Raw genomic sequence first — 23375 nt, forward strand, 5'->3', positions numbered from 1 at the left:
GATAGACAGAGCATGAGCTGAGGAGGGGTGGAGAGAGAGGGAGACAGAATCCAAAGCGGACTCCAGGCTCTAAGTGGTCAGCACAAAGCCTGATGCAGGGCTCGAACTCAGGAACCAAGAGATCATGACCTGAGCCAAAGTCAGACATTTAACTGACTGAGCCACCCAGGGGCCCCAAGGTGAATTTCTTTTCCTAGCGTGCAGGAGCCTGTACAAGTTAACTTTTCTATACCTCCAACCTCATTTCTTCTATCTTCTCTACACACAGGCCAAACAGGTCTCCTGCATCATCAGCCCTCTGTGTCTTCCCTCCTACCGTCCTATATCCAAGATGCCCTTTTCCCTCTACCTGTTGTAGATCTCAATACATTCATCTTCCAAGGCTCAATTCAGGTCTCATGCCATCTCTGAAATCTATCACGGCTGCTGGCAATACTAGTATGGCATGGGCTTTGAAGTTGGACATATCTGGGTCCCATCCTTTGTTAGCAGAGGACTTCACTTGCCTCAGCCTCCTTTTCCCAATCTGTACAGTGGGTATAATGCTATTACTTATGTCAAAGGTTTTCCGTGATAATTACACAAGCTGATTAATAGATATAAAATGCTTATCACAAGGAGCTCAACCAATCTTAGTTCTGTCCACTGAGGAAATGGAGCTATTTTTATTTATTCTCCCCTGAACTCTGTGCCATATAATTTTGCACTTAAAATATCTTACTGTCCATTGTCCAAGGCCGTGTCCCTTGGGTGAGTTTTCTTCACCCATTGGTCTATAAGCACTCTTCACAGAGGAACCACATCTCCACAGTTATTCTGAATTCTGCCACATTCCCGTACACAAGCTTGCCTGCCATGTTCTTCCCCATGACAGAGAGTGACAGAAAAATGTAACCTGGTGTTCAGTCCATGCTTGAGGACAAGTACAAGCGTACAAGTATGGGCTAGGGTATGAGGTCACAGAAACCTGGGGGAAGAGAGGAATCAAAACAGCCACAGAAATCTGCCAAATGAAACATTAATCCAGGGTGATTGGACAGACAGGAGGAAGGGTAGAGCTAATAGAAGTAAGCAGGAGACCATATTTGAACAGAGGTTAAATTGGAGGATGGGAGAAATAGTCTGAATGCCCAAAAGGCTGGCCACTGAGGCTTTGGATTGTATGCTGGGGGCTTTGGATGTGTGTTAGGAGGGAGCTAATAAAGGTGCTGTCCTGGCTCTCCAGGTTGTGGACTAGCTGATAGCAGTGGTATTAGGAAGAAGCACAGCCAGTGCACAGGCTGGGGGTGGGGGCAGATATGAGCTGTGAGCCCTGAAGATCTCAAGGTAAGGATGAGGGAAGATCAGGAGGTGGGGAGGAAAGTTGAGTTGGGAATCCAAGGGGCATCAGACATGTCAGGTCTGACAAGCAGGAAGAACAAACTCAGGGCTGGGTGACTCTGCAAAATCCATCATTGTCTGTGGCCTCAATTGCCCTAGCCTCATGTAAGGCAGTGCATGAGCTCAACAGATGCTTGTAGGTTTGTCACTGATGCTTCAAGAGGTGGCTGTGGGAAGTCTTGGCTGGCTCACAGTGGAGCTTCTCATTGAGTAGAGGTTCAGACAGCTCCAGTCCTTCTAGGCTTTCTGGCCAAAGGTAGTTCATATTATGTGGAGCATGGGTCCTTCTGCTGGTGATTGACTCACCCAACAAAGCTGGAATTCTCAAACAGAAAATGTCCACCCTAAGGGATAGAAGTAATTTCTCTGTCAAAGTTGAAATTCCCTCTTTGGGTATCTGCTATAAGGGAATTCATAGCATGGAGGGTTTCTTTTTAAGTTTATTTATTTTGAGAGAGAGGAAGAGAGAGCATGCAAGGAGTGGCAGAGAGAGAGGTACAGAGAATTCCAAGCAGGCTCCACACTGTCAGTGCAGAGCCTGACACAGGGTTCGAACCCATGAAATGCGAGATCATCACCTGAGCTGAAATCAAGAGTTGGATGCTTAACCAACTGAGCCATTCAGATGCCCCATAATATGGAGGTTTCATTTCATTATTTTCTTAGCTTAGTTCCCCTTAACAAACATCTTGTGTCCTGAGAATAAGAAAGTGAATAAGACACTCCTTGCGCTCCAGAGGCTCCCCATGTAGTAGGAGAGAACACAGGCACTGGAAAACAATATATGACACAGTGTGAATGTCTACAAATACAATAGGATATTGAAGAGAGGTCAAACTAATTGTGGTTGGAGATGTCTGAAAAGAATTTATGAGGAGAGACCTTAAGTAAGGCCTTAATAACCATCTAACCAGTAGGGATTGTTAGGGAAAGGTCTCAATTCCTCAAAGGAATCCTTTTTCTAGACCGGGGTTTCTCACTCAGCAGTATGACATTCTCAGTTGGGGGAGGGGCTGTTCTGTTTAGCAGCATCCCTGACCTCTACCCAATAGATTCCAGAAGAGCCCCACTAGTTGTAACAATAAAAAAAAATGTCTCTAGACATTGCCAAGTGCTTCCTAGTGGGCAAATCTGACTCTAGTCAGGAACCACTGATCTAAATCAGGGATTAGGAAACTTTGGCCTGAGGACCAAATCTGACCTGCTGCCTACTGTCTGATCTGACAGCCAAAAGTGTTTGTTTGTAAATGGTTTAAAAAAAATCAAATATTTCGTGACACAGGGAAAGTATATAAAATTCATATTTCAGTGTCCATAGATAAAGTTTTATTGGGACACTACCATACACATTCACTTACCTTCAGTCAAGACCATTTGGGGGCTACACTGGCAGAGCTGAATAGTTGTGACAGGATACATATGGTCCACAAAGCCTAAAATATTTGCTATGTGGTCTTTTCCACAAAAGGTTTGTTGATCCTGACAGCGAATGATCTCAAGGAAGAGGCAGCACAGAGAAAATGGTGCTGGTGTGGGTTTATACACAAAATGCCAGCATTTTCCTGGGCTGTACACCTGTGAGGAGCAGGGGAAGCACTGGAACAGGGATCAATGGATTGATGTGACTGAGGGCAGAGAAATGTTTGAGACCTCTACATTGGGGAGGTACTCCGAGAGCTGAGAATGAAGAAAACCCAGGGTCTTCCCCTTGTTGAGAGCAAGAAAGGTCTCCAGAGAAGCTATAAGACTTGAGTGACAGCTAATGTCTCCAATAGTTCTAAAATTCTAAGATATTTGTGAAAACTAAACAGATAAATATTACCCAGATTTTGCCAACATCCTAATATAGTTGTAATTCCTGAGTTTTAGTACTTATTTGAAATCTATCATCCAAACTATATTAGTTTCCTAGGGCTTATGCAACAAGTTATCATAAGTTGGGGGGCTTAAAATAACAGAAATTGTTCTGTTATAGTTCTGGATGTTGAAAGTCCACGATCAAGATGTGGGCAGGGCTGTGCTCTGTCTGAAAGCTCTAGGGAAACCTCCTTCCTTGCCTCCTCCTACCTTCTGGTGGCTGCTGGCTTCCCTTGGCATTCTAACTTTGTGGCTCCAATCTCATATGCCCATCCTCTCTGTATATCTCTGTGTCCTTCCTCTTACTTTAAAGACACCAGTAAGGCCCACCCTCATTCACTATGACCTCCTCTCAGCATAGCCAATTACATCTGCAAAGACCTGGTTTCCAAATAAGTTCACATTCTGAAATTCTGTGTGGACATGAATTTGAAATGTGAGGGGGGGCACTATTTAACACCTTACCCAAGCCAACTTCTTTTAAGTGATGGTACATGACACAGGTCACAGGCCCTAATATTATGCTTGCTAGCTAGTGTTTTTCCCCTTTTTCTCATGATAAACCCATACAAACAAGATAATTGAAATAAGAATGGGACTTTGTTCTTACTCAAAATTCTAAAGAAGACATCATTTAGCTGTTCTTAAAATTTTGTTTCCAAAAGAATATGAATTGTGTAGTAGAAATCCGAAGCATAGGAAAAAAAAAAGTTTTAAACCACAAGTATTCCCCCACTATCTACCATTAATCAAAGTGAAATTTTAAGATTATCCGTAATCTCAATAGTTAGGTATCATATTTAGGATTAACAAGAAAATTAATTTGCGTTTGTGGTAGACACGTTAGTCATCCAAAATCCATTTGCTTCCTGCATTCCCCAGACTTTGAGTTAATCGTGTGTAGATGTAATGTGCATTAATTTAAGACCAGGCTACAAGACGGAGGAGGGCCATTCAACCTACATTAGACTTTTCAAGAACAAGAAAGATGCCTTTATTGTGATACTTTGAGGTTGTTTGTTATTGCAGAAGAGCCTAATCTATCCTGGTTGATTCATTGTCCCTTAAAGTTACTGTTTCACATATAAACTTTTATGAATACATCTATCATTCTTAGCAAAAATGGATATTGAGCACTCTCTTTTATGTAATTCTCAGACATCATTGGTTTGACAGGAAATGGCATTAGACTCAGCAGTAAACTTTTTCATTTTTGACCCTTAAGAGTTTGAAGTTCTTGTGATGTGTGTATGTCTTAACAGTAGAAGATTGAGAGAATAGTTTTGAAGTGTGTTCCAGAGGCATTACAGCATAATGGCTCTGATGATGAGTGCATGTAGACCACTTCCTGGCACATAGTAGGCATTTAATAAATATTTGTTAGATGAGTGGAAATTGGAAGCATACATGAGAATAATGATAGGCATTTAAATTCTATAGCTTTGTTTTCTTTTTTTTTTTTTTTTTTTAATTTATTTTTGGGACAGAGAGAGACAGAGCATGAACGGGGGAGGGGCAGAGAGAGAGGGAGACACAGAATCGGAAACAGGCTCCAGGCTCTGAGCCATCAGCCCAGAGCCTGACGCGGGGCTCGAACTCACGGACCGTGAGATCGTGACCTGGCTGAAGTCGGACGCTTAACCGACTGTGCCACCCAGGCGCCCCTAGCTTTGTTTTCAAAGTAAGTTACCATGGTTATTTAAATTTCAGTTAAATATAATGATTAAAAGCAGTGGTTTTCTAACTTTATAGGAAGTGTCTTGAGTGTCCACTTGCTTCGTTGAAAGAATTTTTTTTTCTCCTGGTAAAAATAGGTGAAATACAGAGTAATGTATTTTAACAATGAGACTACTGCCTAGGTGATTGTCACAAATCCTTTTAAATAGCATATAAATGAAGGCTCTGAAGTCAGACTCAGTTTTACAATCGGTATACCTGTGTGAACTTTTGCAAGTTATTTTATTTCTCCAGCCCTCCATTTCATATTGGAAAGATGATGGTAATAATTAGATACCAGAATTATTATAATAAAGGAGACGGTATATGTAATACTTAATATAGCGCCTGCCACACCAGTAAGTGTTGAATGAGTACATTATTGTATGTAAATATATGTAGGTAAGGACACACATACACACAGTCGATATTCATTATTTGCAACTTCTGTATTTGTGAATTCACCTACTCACTAAGATTTATTCGTAACAACAAAATCAACACTCACAGCACATTAATGTTTGTTTGTAGACATGTGTAAAATGGTGAAAAATTTGAGTTGCCTCATGGGCATTTTCTTAGCTGAGGATGAATAAGGCAATCCTTGGCCTTTTGTTTCAAATTGCATACTGCAAATAAATGTCTTTTTTTGCAATCTATTTAGTGCCAGGTTTTACACATTTTTGTGGGTTTTGTTGGTGACTTTATTATTTAAAATGCCCCCCAAAGGTAGTGCTGGAGTACTGTCTAGTGTTTCTAAATGCAAGAAGGCTGGGATGTGACTTATGGCAAGAATACATACATTTAACTTAGCTTAGTTTAGGCATGAGTTGTATATTGTTGACTTTGAGTTACATGTTAATGAATCAAGAATGTATATTAAATAAGGTATCTTTAAACAGAAGCACACATAAAGCAAGGATCTATATTGATCAGTGGGTCAAAATGTAACCATATACTCAAGTAACCTAACCCTGAATTCATCCTAAGGAGCAATGGTTTGGTCTTTGCTAATTCAGTGTTCTTGGAGACTTTATGAAGAACATAACTAACTATGAATAACAAGAATTGACTATATCAAAAGTTATGTCCATTACATTTATATAAAATTTTTCAAGAAGTCTGTTCATCATGCAAAACTGAATAAAAAGATATAATATTTTAAAGATCCTAGTGTGTAGTAAAACTATAGTTCAGAGGGCAGAATCTAAACTAATAATAGATGATCACAGGGGCGCCTGGGTGGCTCAGTTGGTTAAATGTCTGACTCTTGATTTCAGCTCGCGTCACGGTCTCATGGTCATGGGATCGAGCCCCATGTTGGGCTCTGTGCTGAGCATGGGACCTGCTTGGGATTCTCTTTCTCCCTCTCTCTCTGCCCCCCTCCTCTGCTTGCATCCTCACACTCTCTCTGTAAAAAATACATAAAAAGATCATAACTGATAGTGTTAAAGACATTCTATCAGAAACATCACATTCATTGTTTTACTTACTCTTCATAAAAACCATGAGGTCTAAAGTATAATTATCTCCATTTTACCAAAGAGGGAAGTAAGACTGAAGGCAGAGTGACATGCCTAATGTTATGTAGTGAAATAATGTAACGGGAGCTTGAACTCAGGGCCTCTGATTCCGTGTTTCAGGACCTTCATCTCCAGGTAGTGATAAATAATGCTTCATAAAATGATCTCCAGATTTTTGCTCCCCTAAAGAACAGCAGAGTTCACACTCTAAGGCTCTCACTAAGATGATTGGAAGCAGCAAAGCCACAAAGATATGTGTATAAACTTTAAATCAAGCATTTCTCATTTGTAGGAACAGTGAGCAATGTGGGGAAAAGAACAGATAAGCAATGATCTCGTCCACTCTGCTTGTTTGTGTGTAAGTGTGTTTATCATATATTCCTCTTCTGCAATCTTGTTGGTTCTCTCCTTTCCTTCCTTACTTTCTATGGAAAATGAGTGAGACAGAGCTTCAGAACTTTTCCATAAATTTCTATGCCAGACACGGAGTTGCTTATTTGAGTTCTCTGTTGAATGAATAAAGATCAGGGTGTTCTGGATCTGTTTGTAAGTTACATAAATTCAAATTTTAAATAATATATGCACTCCAGGTTCAATCAGCACCTCAGATTTGCATATAAGATTTTATATACTGCAGCAGTTCTATCATCTGAATCAGGTTATTCGGTTTGCCAACATAGCCTGTCTAGATACTTGTTTTAATAGATGCAAACAATATTTTGTCAAACCAGAGGATCTTCATAGCAGTGCATTTTCTTTTAAATTGGAAAAGCTAGCATGTTCTAAGATGTCATCTCTAGATCGATGCATTTGTTCTGATGATGTCTTTGGCTTTTCTAATTCTTACAAATGCAACAAGTAATAGATTCATAAAATTGCAGACCTGGAAGGTGCTTACCCATCGTTATTTCCCAACCATGTCATTTTCCCGATGAGGAAACAGGCCTAGAGAGGTAAAGCCATTTGCCCAGGGTGATATACCAGGTTGATGGCAAAGAGCTTTCTTTTGTTTTGCAGTAATCTTCCATGATGTCAGCTGTCAAGAGAAAACATACCAATCTGGCCGCTGACTGTAGTACAGCGAATAGGGTTTAAATGCATAAGCAGTGTGAGGCTAGCTAAATTCTTTTGGCCATGACTTTTGTACACTGGATCACAAGCGGCTTGGAGCAATGATTCGATCAAGGCTGCTGTCTTTTGATTTTATATTTGATGACCAGAGAAACAAAAGATCAAAGACTGGATGGATTTAAAGATTTTAACAATGAGACTACTGCCTAGGTGATTTTCACAAATCCTTTTAAATAGCATAAACTCACTTTTCTTTTTTGGATGATCAAATAGTGGTATAAGACAGTTGATGATTTCAGCAGCTTTTATGATGTGGTTATACCTTTGTTCCAGAAAGTGTTCTTTAACACATTTTTATGAAGGAATAGAGTAGAACAATAAAATTGTCAGTTTCCTGTGCTTAAGCTGAAAACTGTCAATAGAAGATGTGGTCAGGGCTTGGAATCCATACACAGAATGCAATACTATTCAGAAAAAACTCTGAGTGAGAGATTTTCTTTCAACTACTCTTAAATCAACTATTAAGGAACCCTAAAACTGGGACGCCTGGGTGGCTCAGTCCGTTAAGCGGCCGACTTCGGCTCAGGTCACGATCTCGCGGTCCGTGAGTTCAAGCCCCGCGTCGGGCTCTGTGCTGACCGCTCAGAGCCTGGAGCCTGTTTCAGAGTCTGTGTCTCCCTTTCTCTCTGACCCTCCCCCATTCATGCTCTGTCTCTCTCTGTCTCAAAAATAAATAAACATTAAAAAAAAAAGAACCCTAAAACTGTCTAGTCTATGAAATTGAGAAGGCACTTGTAAAGTAAGTCTCTTACCTAAAATAATTGGTAGTAAGTGTCCCAGACTGTATTCTCATCCTTTGTAATATCTGTATTATTTAAACGTCAGTGTCAAAAGTCTTGTGTAACGTTCAGGTTGGTTGAATAATCAGATTTAATACGTATGAATTAATGGATTTCCCTTGAGTATAACAAATATCATATTTCTTTACTATTTATTTATTTATTTATTTATTTATTTATCTATTTATTTATTAATGTTTATTTATTTTTGAGAGACAGAGAGACACAGACATTGAATATGGGAGGAGCAGAGAGAGAGAGAGGGAGACACAGACCAAAGTAGGCTCCTGGCTCTGAGCTGTCAGCACAGAGTCTGATGCAGGGCTGGAACCTACAAACCATGAGATCATGACCTGAGCCAAAGTCAGACACTTAACTGACTGAGCCACGCAGGCACCCCATATTTCTTTACCTTTTAAAAATCAGTGTAAATTACTTCTATCCTCTAGCCCTAAAGGCAGGTTAGAAGACCCATCTTGGTCATTCTTTGGGGTGCTCTTTAGGGCCACACAAAGGCCTAGAGGCATGTGGACATCCTCAAAGAGATCTCAGCCTGTGGACTCTGGCTACTTTATGGTCATCCAGGATGCTGTTGTGTTCTGGGCCACAGGCTGTAGGTGAAGTCCCAGGGCTTCCTCAGAAGTGGATCTCACTTTCCTGTCTCCCTCTCAGGCCTGTCTCCCTCTCCTGTCTTCCTTCAGGTCGGTGACTTCCACTGATGGTTTCATCTCCTTTGTGCCAAGTGATGCTATGGAAAGGAAGGCCAAAACTCCATTATGAACATTTCTGGGGGATGTCCTGCCACCTGAGACACACTGCTTTTAATATGCCCAGGTCTTTAGCCATACCTGCAACCCTCTTTTCCCTTGCTCCTAACATGCCAGTTCCTTTCCTGATATTAGTTAGGCACACACTTCTTTGACACACAGACCCCCTCGTTATTCAGATAGCCTGATGTGCCTTTGTTCATTCCATGCTTGGCATGGAAAAAAACCAGACTTCAAGGCTTAGGCCTCATTTTGGAATGAAGTGGAAAATACCTTTCATTTTTATGAAGTGAGTCCATAGGAATATAAGGCAATTAATTAATTTCTCAATAGGTTATTCTGTTATCTAACTTGTTATGTGACACTGACACCAAGCCAGTTTACTTACTTGAAAGCTTAGACATATGACATTTTGTGTTTTCTTACTTTACTCTCAGCCTTCAGAGAGCCGGCTTCTCCTGTGTGGGTTTTCTAGTAATTGTCTGCTGAGCACACACATTGTTGAGTCTATAGCTTTAATTATGAATCCATCTAGGTTTTCAAGAGGACTTTGACCACTTTGAGGTATCATGAATTGCAGCCATTCTTATTGTGGGTGATACTGGCTAAAGACATAGTCTGGGAGTTTTGAGTGTAATCATCTAAACTGAGAGTCTTCAGTCAGTCAACAACCTATGCATGGTTGTTGTCTACACCACCTATTGAGGTTTCACAACCAAGAAGCAGAAGACTGGGATTGAAGGTGCACTCATGAATTCCCACTGTAATTATATTTTGATTAGTGTAAACTGCTAATGATTATCATCTTCATTTTGCTTTTCAGTCAACAGAGCTGATGAAATATTAATACCTGGACCTTTCATTTTCAGTTAGTAAAACTCATATATCAAGAATGCTGCTGGACAGGGGAAGCAAGAACTAACTCTGGCAAAAATGGGAACATTTTACTTGCTCTTTCTTAACACAAAGGGGAGATCATTTTTAGTGAAAATGATTAAGAAAGATGTCCATAAGTCTGCTTAACCCTGATGATTTAATATTCAAGAGTTTTGCCTTAAAAAATGTTATCTCATCCAGTGCCTAGGATGGAGAGTGAATTATACCTAGAAATTCATAGAATCCCGAGTTACCATCGTATTCATCTCTGTTTCCAGCAAGATTCCCTTTAAGTCTTAAGTCCCATCATCTGGCATGGTTTAAATGCTCTCCCTTTCACCACTGGGTATTAATAATGCTCTCGTTCTATAAACATTCCTCAGCTACCCACCCTATGGGCAGTAAATGTGTCTTAACATCATGCATCATGTTCTCTTAAGCTCCTTGTCTTCTAAAGGCCTACTGTTCAGGCTCAGTCTGTTTTTTCTTTTTAGCATCTTTGGAAGAACAGCTGGCCATCAGTCTAAATTCCACAATCCTCTATGTGTCTCATGTGTTATTAAGTAATGCTTCAGCTTCTCGTCTTCTGGCTAAGTAATCTTACATCCTTTAACCATTACTCATACACCCCTATTCTTTAAGCCACCTCTCTGGATCTTTCCTACACTTCCTGGCAATCTACAATCCATCCCATATGGCTTTGAAAGGATATTAGATTGCTGTGGTAGCCACAAACTTATGACCAGATACATGAACCTCTCATGACCAGTAAGTGAGATTTCTGATTTCCTCTTTCCAAACACTCCCTTGTCTCATGTTCACCACATTCCCAGTCTCTGTGAGGGCAGCCTCTGTGTCTGCCTGGTAGAACTGATGTCAGTGTGGGACATGGGAAAACATGGAGTAGGAATTAGGAGATCTGGCTTACAGTCTTTGTTTTCTCTATGGCCAGGATGTCTAGGAACTAACTTTTTTAAGCAGGCACAAAAAAGACATGAGTTTGAACCGTTACCCCATCTTATTTTAGGAAATATTCTCACTATAGTTAAAGCAACTCCATCCTGAGTTGCCATGTGAATCTAGTTTAATTTTATTTCAAAACTTTTATTCTCTTTATATCTGTTGCCCCTTATGATTTTTTTTTGAATAAATAGGCTTCTGAATGAGTGCAACTTAATATACTTGTTCTGTGAGTTAATTAAAAGTATTTCTATTCCAGATTTCAAGTTGCATGAGGGCTGGGGTGGTGTTGTATATTAATGTGGAACCTGATGCCAATGCAGAGTAGGATGAATGAAACATGAAAATACAGATGCCTTGTAAGATTGAAGTGAAAGTGAGGCCCATGCCAGATGCTGTCCCTCCAGACTGATGCTTCCCAACCCTGTCTACGCACTAGAAGCACCTGCAAAGCTTTAAAACCAGCTGTTGCTAGCCCCACCCTCAGGGATTATAATATAATTGGACTGGGGTGGGGCCTAGAGTCCATAAGCGTTCAATGTCTTACAGGTGGTTCTAACCCTTACCAGACTGAGAAACACTGATCCTAACCCAGGGCTTTCCAAATTTAGTTTGCTTATCAGTCATCTTAAGCTCTCCTAAATGTGGATTCTCATCTAGTGGTCCAGGGTGGGACTTGAGATTTGCATCTCCAATAAGCTGCCAGGTGATGTTGATGATCTTGGTCTGTGGAGCACTCTTGGGGTTGCAAATTTTAAGCAGCATCACCTTCATTAGCTGTTAATGGCACCCTTTTTCTAAAAATTCTTCAATAGAAATCATTTACATTCTCTCTCATGCACTCCCTTTTAACTGTGTCTGCATGGCAACAATGAAGTATGCAATTTGTGGTCAAGCCATAGTTAAATGAATGATTATGGATGATACATCTAAATAATTCGGGCTCTAGCTTGGCCTCTATTCCCCCAGGGACTAAATTAAGCTAATGATTTCTAACATTGATTTGCAATGTCTTATCTAGCCTAAAACCTCTTCTTTATTTGCAATCATCCCCTGCCCACCAACTTCATTGCTCAATATCTGAAGCAGTGGTATAAGGCAATGGTCTTTAAACTTATAGGGATTGGAGGACCTTCTTGCTTTAGCATTTGATGCTCTGGATTCTCTTGATCCAAGTGTTGGGAATACCTAACATTGAGAGAGGAGAGTGTCTCCATCTGTCTCAGAAGACCTCAAGAAGTTCTAGGGTTGCTTCAAAGTCTGATAGAGCTGACTTAGAATAGCATCAAACCTTCAGATGTAGCAGTTTCCAGTTTTCCAATAAAAGTACTTTATTTCTAGATTAAATCCAAAGAAATACATGCAAAATATATGCATAGCTAATATTCATATTCAGTTAGTTTTAAATATGAAGTAGAGGCAATTTTCTTAACTTGCAAACTGTGGATTTTTAAGGACAATTCGACTTTTAGGGATATATGCTTAAGGTCGCTCAGCACAGAGGTGAAGTGGAGAAACCTGATTGGGGGAAGCATGCTGGTTGGGGGTGAAAAATAGATACATGCATTCTCTTCAGGGAACAATATCAGTACTGACTTCTCTGAAATTATTCCTAAGGGTTCAGCTTCCTTCAGCCCACACCAAAGGCTATCCTCTCTCTGTGTCTACCTCTGAACTTAGCCTGTACTTTATTCTGTGCTGTGCTTCTGGCACCAGTCGCTTTTCTCATCTTTGAATCCTCCATAAATATTCATAGGACATAAGAAATGATCCAGGAAGCTGGCTCTCTAGTTGCATAGCTGATGCTGGTGGATAAGTAAATCATTCCCATCCGTGAGCACAGGGTATGGATTAAGGGAAGCCGGGGATGGTGGCAGTGGAATGAAAGAATAGGAGCTAGGACCCGTCCTCAGGGTTCAGCTCACCAGTCTCCAGCCTCTGGCAACACTGCCTGGGATCTGGGTGATGGCCTCCAGCTCCCCGCTCTAAGATGGCATCTGCTGGCACAGGCATAGGGGTGCCAGTGGGTCAATGAGTCCCCATCAAGGAAACCCACTGTGCCCTCTGGGACTCTGCCTCTTGTCTCAGGTTCATGAGGAAAGACATTTTCAGCAGTGCCCACTTAGCAGGTCATTGATTCTTGTAAGCAATAAGCAAAGTAGGTAGTAGGGTGATGTCATAACTCCTAGTATCCAAACAATAAGTATTTGTGTCGTAATAACTCTGCCAGCATGTATTGAAGGAAAATTTAATATTTGCATTTCATCCTTAAATAATCACATTCAGTAATGAGTGCATTTGCCTGTTGGACACAGCATAGCTTCTCAAACCTTTAGATTAGATTGGACATTGTTAACCTTTGTTTTTTGCTCCTCACAGGTTGGCTAGATAGATTGGAGGTGGACAGCAGTCTCCAAAAATCCAGGTTCACAGGAATATGAACTCATTCAAAGGGTGGTAGCATCCAATGTTGAGACTGTGAACTTCCTCAGGAGAGTGGTTGCCATGGTGTCTAATGGATATCTCTATGCTTTTCTTAGAATTTTAAATAATCCTATGGTTTTCCTATATGTTGACTGCATCATCCAAGGGCACCTCTGCACAGAGTTTGGGAACTGTGGCCATAACCAAAGATTTTGACACTGAACTCAGAAAAAGCAAAGCACCTTTACTGAATGGTGTCTAAGTCTAAATGCTGTGAATGCATTATACCTACAATGCGACAGGTGTTTTTAAGATCAGTCTGGACTGGAAGGATGCCTTCCTACTAGCAGAATTTCCTAAAGTAAAATTCCTTTTCTCACACAGGTAGCTTTATGGGAATAAACTGCTGCCCTTATTCAACAAGGGTTTATTTAACACATACTATGTGCCCTACCTGTTTCTGGGTACCTGGGGTACAGTGGCAGACAAAACAGATAAAGATCCTGCCCTCATGGAGCCTACAGTCTATCCCCCTGTTTTCAACACACAGAAGAATGTGGTGTATCGCAGACTTAGGATTCTTTTGTCAAACAACATGAGAAAATTATAAAAGGACTTTCATCTCCTCTAAAGTTCTGTTTAATGGCTTATTTTCAAAGATTAGGTTTCTGTAGGAAACAGGCATACTTAAGATATTTAGAACCCAATCAGTGACTACAACTAGAGGGAATTATTCTATATTAATGAAAATCAATGATCTATGAATACTGTAATAATGAAGACTCATGACATATGAATGTAGTGTGGATGAGGAAGCAGTTCCTGTTAATAGGCTGATTATAATTAGAGTTTTGATATAAAATTGAATTGGAATAATGGTTGTGATAAGCCATCCTCGCCTTTATTTCTTCTCAGGAAATGTTTATTGGCACATATTTTGGAACATGAAATGTTTTATAGTGTTCTTTAATTTCATCCATGGCATACAAGAAATGGCACATGGCTTTTCCTATCTTGCAGCTTTGGATAGAGGAGCTCACTTCCAAACATATATGAAAAGGAAGAGAGTTGCTTCATTTTATCTAAGTAATGAGAGTGATTTTGGGGATCGGCTATACAGTGGGAAAACGGCTTTTCCCTGTATCTTTTGGAGAAATACGAGAAGCTGGGGCCTTTACATCATATTCTGACTGAGCCAGCTTTCTCCCAACCTGTTTTCCTCCAAATCAATGATAAATTAATAAATAAATCACCACAAATAAAATCTTCTGCAATTTAAGAACTGGTTATGGTGCCACACGTCCCCTAAGCAGTGTTTTCTCCACTTTGCACTAAAACAAGTTAGCATGAAATGTGGCCTATATGTAAGTTGTAAAATAAAAATGCTTTCCCTCTGCATCAAGGAGTGTATATCCACTAGTATAAAACAAATCACCGTAATCTGCAACTGACAAATAACCATTCCTAAGATCTTGATTTATAGCCTTCTAGTCTTTATATAGTTTTAAATATGTGGGTGTGTATAATTTAATAAGTAATTTGGTTTACACCCTACATATAAACACATCTTTGATTTACATTATATCCTAAGCATTTCTCCAGGTCACTAAATATTAATTTTTTTTTCTAAAATGTGTTTTTGATTGCTGCATTGTATTTCAGAATGTAGATGCCCACAATTTATGTAATCTCTCCCCAAATACGAACATCTCACTTGTTTTTAACCCTGTAAAGTTTAACAAAATCATTCAATATTTAAAATTACCTATCATGAGTCATCTAGGAAAAAGTGAAAATCCACCCAGGTGATTGTGCCTGAAATTAACTAGTCCTTTTCTTCTTTTATTGATCATGTTGGTTGAGCATGTACCATCTAGACAAGAGGCCCTGTCCTCTGGGAGAGATGCATAGAGAGATACGCTTTGAGCCTTGCCTTTGCCTGGTTTGCAGGAATTGAAGCATTTACCTGCAGAAGAGACTGGAAGACTGAGTTGTCCATCCACACTGACAGTTGTCTCCTCAGCCAGGCTGCTGAAAGGCCTAGGCACATTTAACTGTCAATAGCATTTGCAAAAACAAAACACTCTCCCCCCCCCACCCCCCGCCCTCAAACAGTGATACTTGCTGGAGGATTCCTACTGTTATTAATTTGATTTAGGGTGGGACAAAAAGAGAAAAAGGAAAGGCAGATGATCATAGGCACTGGGAATTGGAAAAAATTGTTTTAGGTAAAATGCATATTTCCAAATAATCCCTTCTGAGAACAGATGTTGAAGCCCAGGAAAAGTGTTCTGACTGTTTATTTGGCCTATTGCTACCTCAGCATCATTGGAAACTAGTTGGCATTAAACTATGGTGCTGGTCTTTGACTCAAAAGATCTGGCCTTTGCCTTTGTCTTTGCCACTTATTAATTAGAGGACCCTGTGATAGCTGACTTATCTCCCTGAACTTAAAGCTACCTCATTGGTCAAACAGGATTTGGGGGCAGCTTAAAGAAGAAAATACATGGAACAGACAGAATGGAATAAACTGCATAATGTCAAACAAACCTGAAGAATTAGTATTATGGATAAGAACACCTTAGGTGAGAAAGCCACATACTTTGGAAGAAGTAAATTCTAGAAAATATTTCAATAGCCTCCAAGTCCTTTGTGAGGATGGACTAAGTTTTGTTAGTCCTAAAGCCTAGAAAGCATCAGGAATGAATGAAAGAGGTAGAAAGGAAATGACAGGGGAGGAAGGAAGAGGAGAGTAATGGAGGAGAGAGAGAAGGGGATGCCAATGAAAGCTGCACATTTGGGGGTTGAAGAGCACCCTGTGCCGTGACCCAGAAGGCAGACAGGTAGGTAAGAATACCATTGCCTGCTGACTGTGTTATCCCCTTTTCTGGCTAAGGATACCCACATGGTGATCTGACAAGTAAAGCTTTGAGATCTATTGATAAATTCTGTTTGGTTGGTTGAGAAAGCACCTGCTCTAATCTCCCAAGCAGTTATTTCCAAAATTTTTACTAATTGCTTTCTCCTGTATGATGTGAAATCAGGCGTGACCCCAGAAGCTAGAATGACGAACTCATTCCTGTTTGCCTGGAATCGTCCCTGTTTTAGCACTGGGAGTCCCACGTCCTGGGAACCTTCTCAGTTCCTGGCAAACTGGGATGGTTGGTACCATGCCAGAAACTTGGAGTGAGGGTTTAGATGCCATGTTAAATGAATCCAAGTAAATGGCTTCCTGTTTAAAAGTAAAATTTCCAGGATGATGTGCATAATTTGAACTCTCTAAAATGTACAGAAATAGGCCACCTTGGCAAACAGACAGAAGTTGGTTACAATACTAACTTCCTTTATATCCAATTGAAACCAAAAGACAGAGGAAGACTGGGCTGTGTGTCTCCACTTTGACAGGTTGCCTTTCTATAATTTAGGCTTCGCCTCCCCACCCCCACTCAGAATCTTGCCAGTGATTCTCTAATACTTATATTTATATTGACTGGTACAGCACTCAAGCCCTAAATGATACAATTTAGAAGAGATAAGAAAACTCTTGGTCACCAGTACTTTATTCACTTCTAATACAAAGAGGATCCATCCATCCATTCATTTATTTAGCAAAAGGCATGGGATATACATTGTGCGAGTGCCACCAGGCAAGGTGCAGACTTATGGAGAGTCTGGTCGTATACAATGTTACGTTACAGAGTGAGGAGGTGTGCTGAGAGAGGTGCACACATGGTGCTTTGAAAATACTTTTGTCCTTAGATCAACTGTGGTTATTCTACCAGGATAAAAGCAAACATAGGAGAGAGATAGTATTCCAAACTATTACTCAGGACAACTTAGCCAACAGTCTGCAAATAGCTACTGAGAACTTGCTCTTTGACAAACATTATACAAGACATAAAGGGGGTATTGAAAATGGCTTTCATGTCTGGTGATTCTTAGAAATCAAGTTTTGGAGACTGAGTTGTTTCAATTGTCTCAAGCATTAGAACAAGTTGAGTTTATTTTAGTTACTCTGAACTGGCTACAGATCCTGATCTTCTGTTCAAAATACTGGGGGCTGAATGTGTTATGAGAGTAAGACTTTAACTATGTAATTAGGTCCATATACTATATATTATGTTTTAGCAGATCTAAGCACTCTATACTTAGAGACATTAATCATTCTATTGCAACATGTATGTATGTTTATATAAGTGATTATATATATATATATATATATAATATATCGTGTATATTTATAAATTTACATTTATATTATGTATATAAATATATACATTTATATGAAAATATATATTTATATAAAGATGACAAATAACCTCTTCTGAATTCTTGTCATGTTTTAATAAAAAATGAATCATGGAGAAAAATTTGAACTTTAGAGGTTTTTTATTTTTTCTGAGTAGAAACAAGGGACTACAGACCTGTATTGGAGAATACGGCACACACCAAAGTGTCCATTATTGATGTATAAGTGTTATGATCTAATTTCCCTTAGCCATGCACACACACGAGCGTGCACGCACAACTAAGACTATAAGGCGCTGTTTAAGAAATGTCCAATGAATTGCGTGGTTAGTAAGTGCTTTGAGTTTAGAGAAGGGAGAGCCACTTACTTGGGTTTCCAAGGCCTCACAGAGCAGAGGGAACTGAACAGCACCCTGCAAGGCAGTGGTTAGCCAGGAGGAGAGGAATGGTGGCCCAGGCTGGGGGGACTGCCAAAGTTAGGTGGTGCTGTGTCTCAGCAGCTCAATGTATATATGAGTTTCTGCTTGGGACAAGGGATCGGAATTGTTATTTAATTTTTGTAATATAAATGTATAACATTAGCTGCTATTTTGGAGAAACTTTTATATCTTGGCGAAATGGAGAAATTGATTAGGGGTTTAAAAAATGCCAAGTAATTATTATTTCCTTCTGCCTCATAGATAAAGATGTGGCATTTCAGTTACTGCCTAGAAAATAATTGGCTTTATTGCTGTGGGATGTAGTATGTGACTTTCTTTTATGTGAAGATCTAGGAAGACTATTGTGTAGTCACTTTCAAACAAAATCTGGCAATATTTGTGTTAGTGATTCTCAACATTGGCTGTACTTTGGAAGCATGGATCGAGGTGGTGTGGGAAGGGGGCATTAAAGCCTCCTGCTTCCTGGCTCCTACCCAGAGATTCAGATATAATTGAACAGAATTGGTCTGGGGAACAGTCCGGACACAGAGATTTTTAAAGCTCCTGCTGAGTCTAATACTCGCCCAAGGTTGAAAACTACTGGTTTTGATGAATGAACTGTTGGTTTTAAGTTGTACATAGAGGAGGTGAAGTCAGTATTTAGCTACATATTTTTGCAATTAGAATAAAAACATAAAGCATGAAATTTAAATAAAAATGAACTATACATCAACTAAAGTGTTTTGTTATAAACATGTTTTCAAGCCAAACCATAATCTTTACCCTATTTTGTATTCATTTTATTAGAATAACATACTTTTGCCAAAGAACTATGGGTGTTATGGTCCATGCTCACACATAGATTTAGCATTATGATCTGGAAACTGCTCTCTTCCCATATAACCTCGCTATTTGGCATTCAGTCAAAGCCATAAAAGAGAAAGAGCAAGCTTGTACAATTTTGTTCCATCCCCACACTATGGGCTTTAAAGAGATAGTGACCCTGAATTTTAACCTTGTGGAAACCAGAGACATCAGAGATTTGCCAAAGGTGACACAGCTCAGGGGGTGATGGAATCCAATCCAACCTTGATTTCTGACTTTGATCCCACACGGTTTCCACTCTCTCACGCTGCTGCCTTTTCTTGCCTTTACAGGAAATATAAACTGGGTTGGGATTGGTGAGGACAGTTGGTAATAGGAGCATAAGAAAAATTAAACTTTGCAGCGGTACACCAGGTAGTGGAATTATTAAGGAGGAGAAGCTATAATACAGATGCAGCGTTAACCTACTTTCTTGTGTGAGAGATAAGATTATCTTATTTGATGGATATTCTGTTGTGCATCACTCCTGCTGGAAAGTGGTATAAGAGGTATCAATAGATAAAATTGGCTCAGATATTTTTTTAGGGCCCAGTTTAGAGAAAAGTGAGTTATGCTTCAAGAATCAATGTTCATTCTGATCGCAAGCATTTGATATGTTTTCCTTGCCATAAAAAAAAAACAAACCAGATAGATATAAATCCTCAGAAATTGATAGGGCTGTGGGAAACTTTGGAAGCGAGATCCAATTTCCTTCTGAAAAGTGTGTAGAAGTCCTTTTACATACAGGTCAACTGAGTATTTGTAGCTTTTATTAGCATTTCTAAGTCACAACAGAATGATACTGGGTAACAGCTGGTGTGGTATGGCCCACTTTTCAGCTTTATTTTCACATGGTGATTGATATATGACTGATCTGGTAATGAGGCCTTTAAGAGACATACTATTTCTCTAAGTCCCTATAGAAATAATACCATTAAGTTTCATCCAAGCTAGCTAAAACTTCCCCATCTGGTGAAATCTCTGGGTTGAGAAGAAAAGACTTTTTCAAGATATTGCCACAATACAGTCACTCCTTGAATCAAAATGTTATTTAGCAAGTATTTACTTGCATGTTTGTTATTTAATCTGAAAAAAAAAGCCCACACGAAACTGATTTGAAAGGTTGGGGAGCTGATTAAGTATTACTTACTATTGAGGTTCCAGATTTTAGCTTTTCTTTGGAATGGCCCTAATGTTCTTGGTTTTTCCAAGTCTACTCTACATTACAGGGGCAAAGAATGAACAGAAGGTACTGCTATATTGCATTATGACTAGTGGGGCATATGAGAATTTAAATTTCTTTTTCTTCTGTAAAATATTTGGATTAGAACCTTTTTCCAAATTTAAATTAAATCCTATGTAAAACAAAGATGACTGAGGTCTAGAAAAGTATCTAAATTTGCTTATTATAAAATTGCTTATTAAGAAGTATAAAAAGAGTCTTTAGAGGTATTGTGAGGAACATTGGACTTGGAAATTAAGGATTTGATTTGGAGTCTTACCTTCCCCATAACTAGAAATGTTACTGTCAGTAAATCATGTGGCTTGTGCGAGGTCCATCAGGTGAGAAATGGGATAGTAATTCAAGTCATAGCTATTGGGAGGATGAAAGCACATTGTATGTTGTAATACAGAAGAAAGTTATTTTTACTTTCTGTTGGTAAACTCCTTCAAGTTAGGTTCTTTTTTTTATTTCTGGACCAAAAATAACTGAAGGCTCACAATGGAATGTGTTAAGTTAATAGCTAGGGCTGTGCAATCTCAAGTGATATTATGTCTTTTCAGTTTAGATAAAGCAACATCTGCTCTATACTGTTTGTCTTTTGGTCTTTTAAAACAATATTATACTTTCAACATCAATTTTAGCAGGTATGGATTGAAAATAACCCATCACAGTAAACAGAAGAAACTGACAATAAAATGAGCACGATTTTGTCAATTGGTATAGTCCTTGTAACTGAAAAGATCTACTTCTATCACTTGGGCAAGTCCTTTATGTATTGGTTGTTTCTAGTTATAGCACACACATGTCGAATTCATTCATTCAAAATCTTTGAAGCCGTAACTGTTCAACGTTTCCTCCAAGTTTTGGCTTCGATTTAATGGATCCCTCCCTTACCTCCAAGAGTTTATTTTTGAACATCTTTCTTTCTTCATAAGGGATGGTCTTCTAAACGGTCAGATTTAAGCATAATAACGTGAGAAATCTGATCTCAATAAAATAGGAATTTTTGGTTGTATCCCAGCTTCAAAAATGGAGGCTAGCAAAGATCATTTTCCTGCTTTCAGTAAACTCTGGATTTCGAGCTCTAGAATGAACATGAGACCCTTCCCCCTTCAGATATTGAAGACATGGGTACTCATACTCAGTAATGGACTAACCTAGCCTGTGTGTCCCTCTGGTTGTTTTCCTTCACAGCAACACCCCTGAACTCACTGAAGCCTCCGAGGGTGGACACTGCTCCAGTGGTCACATCTCCTTATCAAAGAAGAGATTCAGACAGATACTGTGGGCTCTGTGCAGCCTGGTTTAACAATCCTCTGATGGCCCAGCAACATTATGATGGCAAGAAACACAAAAAGAATGCAGCAAGAGTTGCTCTATTAGAACAGCTTGGGACAACTCTGGATATGGGGGAACTAAGAGGTAAGAGAAACTCCTTCAATTTCTGCCACAGAACTGGGCTTTCAGAGAAAGATTGTGTTTTCACAAATTGCATTGATTTCTAAGGAAAAATCTAGGCTCATCTAAAAGGAATAGAAGGCAAAGAAAATGAGTAGAAAACTAGCTTAACTTTTGTAATCTCTTTCGTTTCAAAGTCTTTGTTATTTCCATATTTTTATTGACTGTTTTTCAGATTGAAGCCAACCATATATAAACCAGATTTTCTTCTTCTGGTTTATCTTTAACTCTCTTGGCTAATGACTGCTTTTGTAGATGAGCCATGTGAGAGAAGATGCTAAAAAGACCAAATAACATTATCTTATTAACTATTGTGTTTTATGAATCCAACCCAAACAAAGCAACCTGTTGACTCTATTTCATAGCTTAAAATAAGCCCAAGTTCCTTTAATAGAAATATCTAGGAAGCTGAGGTAAGACAGTTCTACGTGCCACCATATGGCCAATACCCAGCTTCCCCACTGCACTTTGGCAGATGTTTTCTCAAGTGATAGAAAATATGCAACATTTGAAATTCACATAGGGTTTCACAGAAGCTGCTGAGTGGAGACTTGGGAACCACAGGATGTGGATCATTCCTGTGGGTTCTTTAGGAAGACAGTTACCAATTCATGGCACTTAATACATATCGTCAACAACTATTTAAGCATTTTTGATCACCTAAACATTTTTGATCAATTGATGTTGGCAGTGTAGAGGTAGGACAGAATCACATACAATACTTTTTTCTGAGACAATACATTTTCTCAGAAAAATAATTTTGCAAAGGGTGCTATTAATACTGTACTCCAAGTGCTATATGGGTTAGGTGAACATTGATAGGCTGGCCAAGAATCATTGTTCCTAATAGCTCTAAAAACAAAATTTGCAGTTCAATTTTGAGAATTTTGAGAATGCAATCTGCGTTTAATCTGGGTTCTTTGTGTGGAGCCTACAGTTCTCTCCCTAACTGGGCTATGAGCCTCCAAGAGAGATCACTGTAGTCAGGAAATGCCCTGGTACAATTCCAGAGCAGATAAGTAGTGGGCCTGAAGATCATGCTGTGTGAGCATAAAGAGGGCTGAGGGTGGGTCACTTCTGATTTTGTTGGTTGAGGAAGACTTCACCCAGGAAAGGGATTTGAGTGGGAAGTGGAAATGTGGGTAGAATTGCAGCAGGCTTTCCATGTGAGCAGATACCTATATGTATAGGCAAAGAGACAGGAAAACGTAAGCTGTAGCTGGCAAATAAACACGTCATCATGGAAGGATCCTCTAATGGTATATAGATTTAGGATTGGAGGTCCATTAGTACATCTATAGAGCTTGATTAGAGATGGATTTTTCCAAGATATGTAATTAAGAACGACAAACAAGAACAAACATGAAAAACACTTTATGTGGGGTGTGTTTTTAGCTATAGAAAAACAACATGGGGCTTCGTGTTTCAGAATGTTGGATAATTTCATCTCAGAGGCTTTTGAATTGTTGGTGTGCTATTGCCTTTTTGGGGGGGATTTCTTGTATCCTCAGTCTATGTCTTGTTAAAAAATACAGAAAGAGTCTCTTCATAGCTGAAGGCCTTCCCGAAACTCACTGTTACTGGCAGATAACAAGTTGGCTCAGTGACTCCTTCACAGCAGGGCACTGAAGGAGAAAAATAGGGCTTTATTTATGTTTTGTGCCAGATATTATGACTTGTAGAAGAATTATTTCTAGAGCACATTCTTCTTGTCTATTTTGAATTATCAGTGCTGCATCTTTTATGTA

General features: G+C 39.4%; 1 protein-coding gene across 1 annotated transcript in view; it reads left to right on the forward strand.

Moving 5' to 3' along the window:
- Positions 1-23375, forward strand: part of ZMAT4 (zinc finger matrin-type 4) — a 346888-nt gene that overhangs the window by 195542 nt on the left and 127971 nt on the right. Inside the window, exon 5 of the mRNA XM_043563476.1 lies at positions 21364-21591. Within this exon, the coding sequence (XP_043419411.1) occupies positions 21364-21591 (228 nt within the window). The remainder of the gene's footprint in view (positions 1-21363; positions 21592-23375) is intronic.

The sequence above is a fragment of the Prionailurus bengalensis genome, chromosome B1 (assembly GCF_016509475.1).
Source record: "Prionailurus bengalensis isolate Pbe53 chromosome B1, Fcat_Pben_1.1_paternal_pri, whole genome shotgun sequence".
Classification (NCBI taxonomy): domain Eukaryota; kingdom Metazoa; phylum Chordata; class Mammalia; order Carnivora; family Felidae; genus Prionailurus; species Prionailurus bengalensis.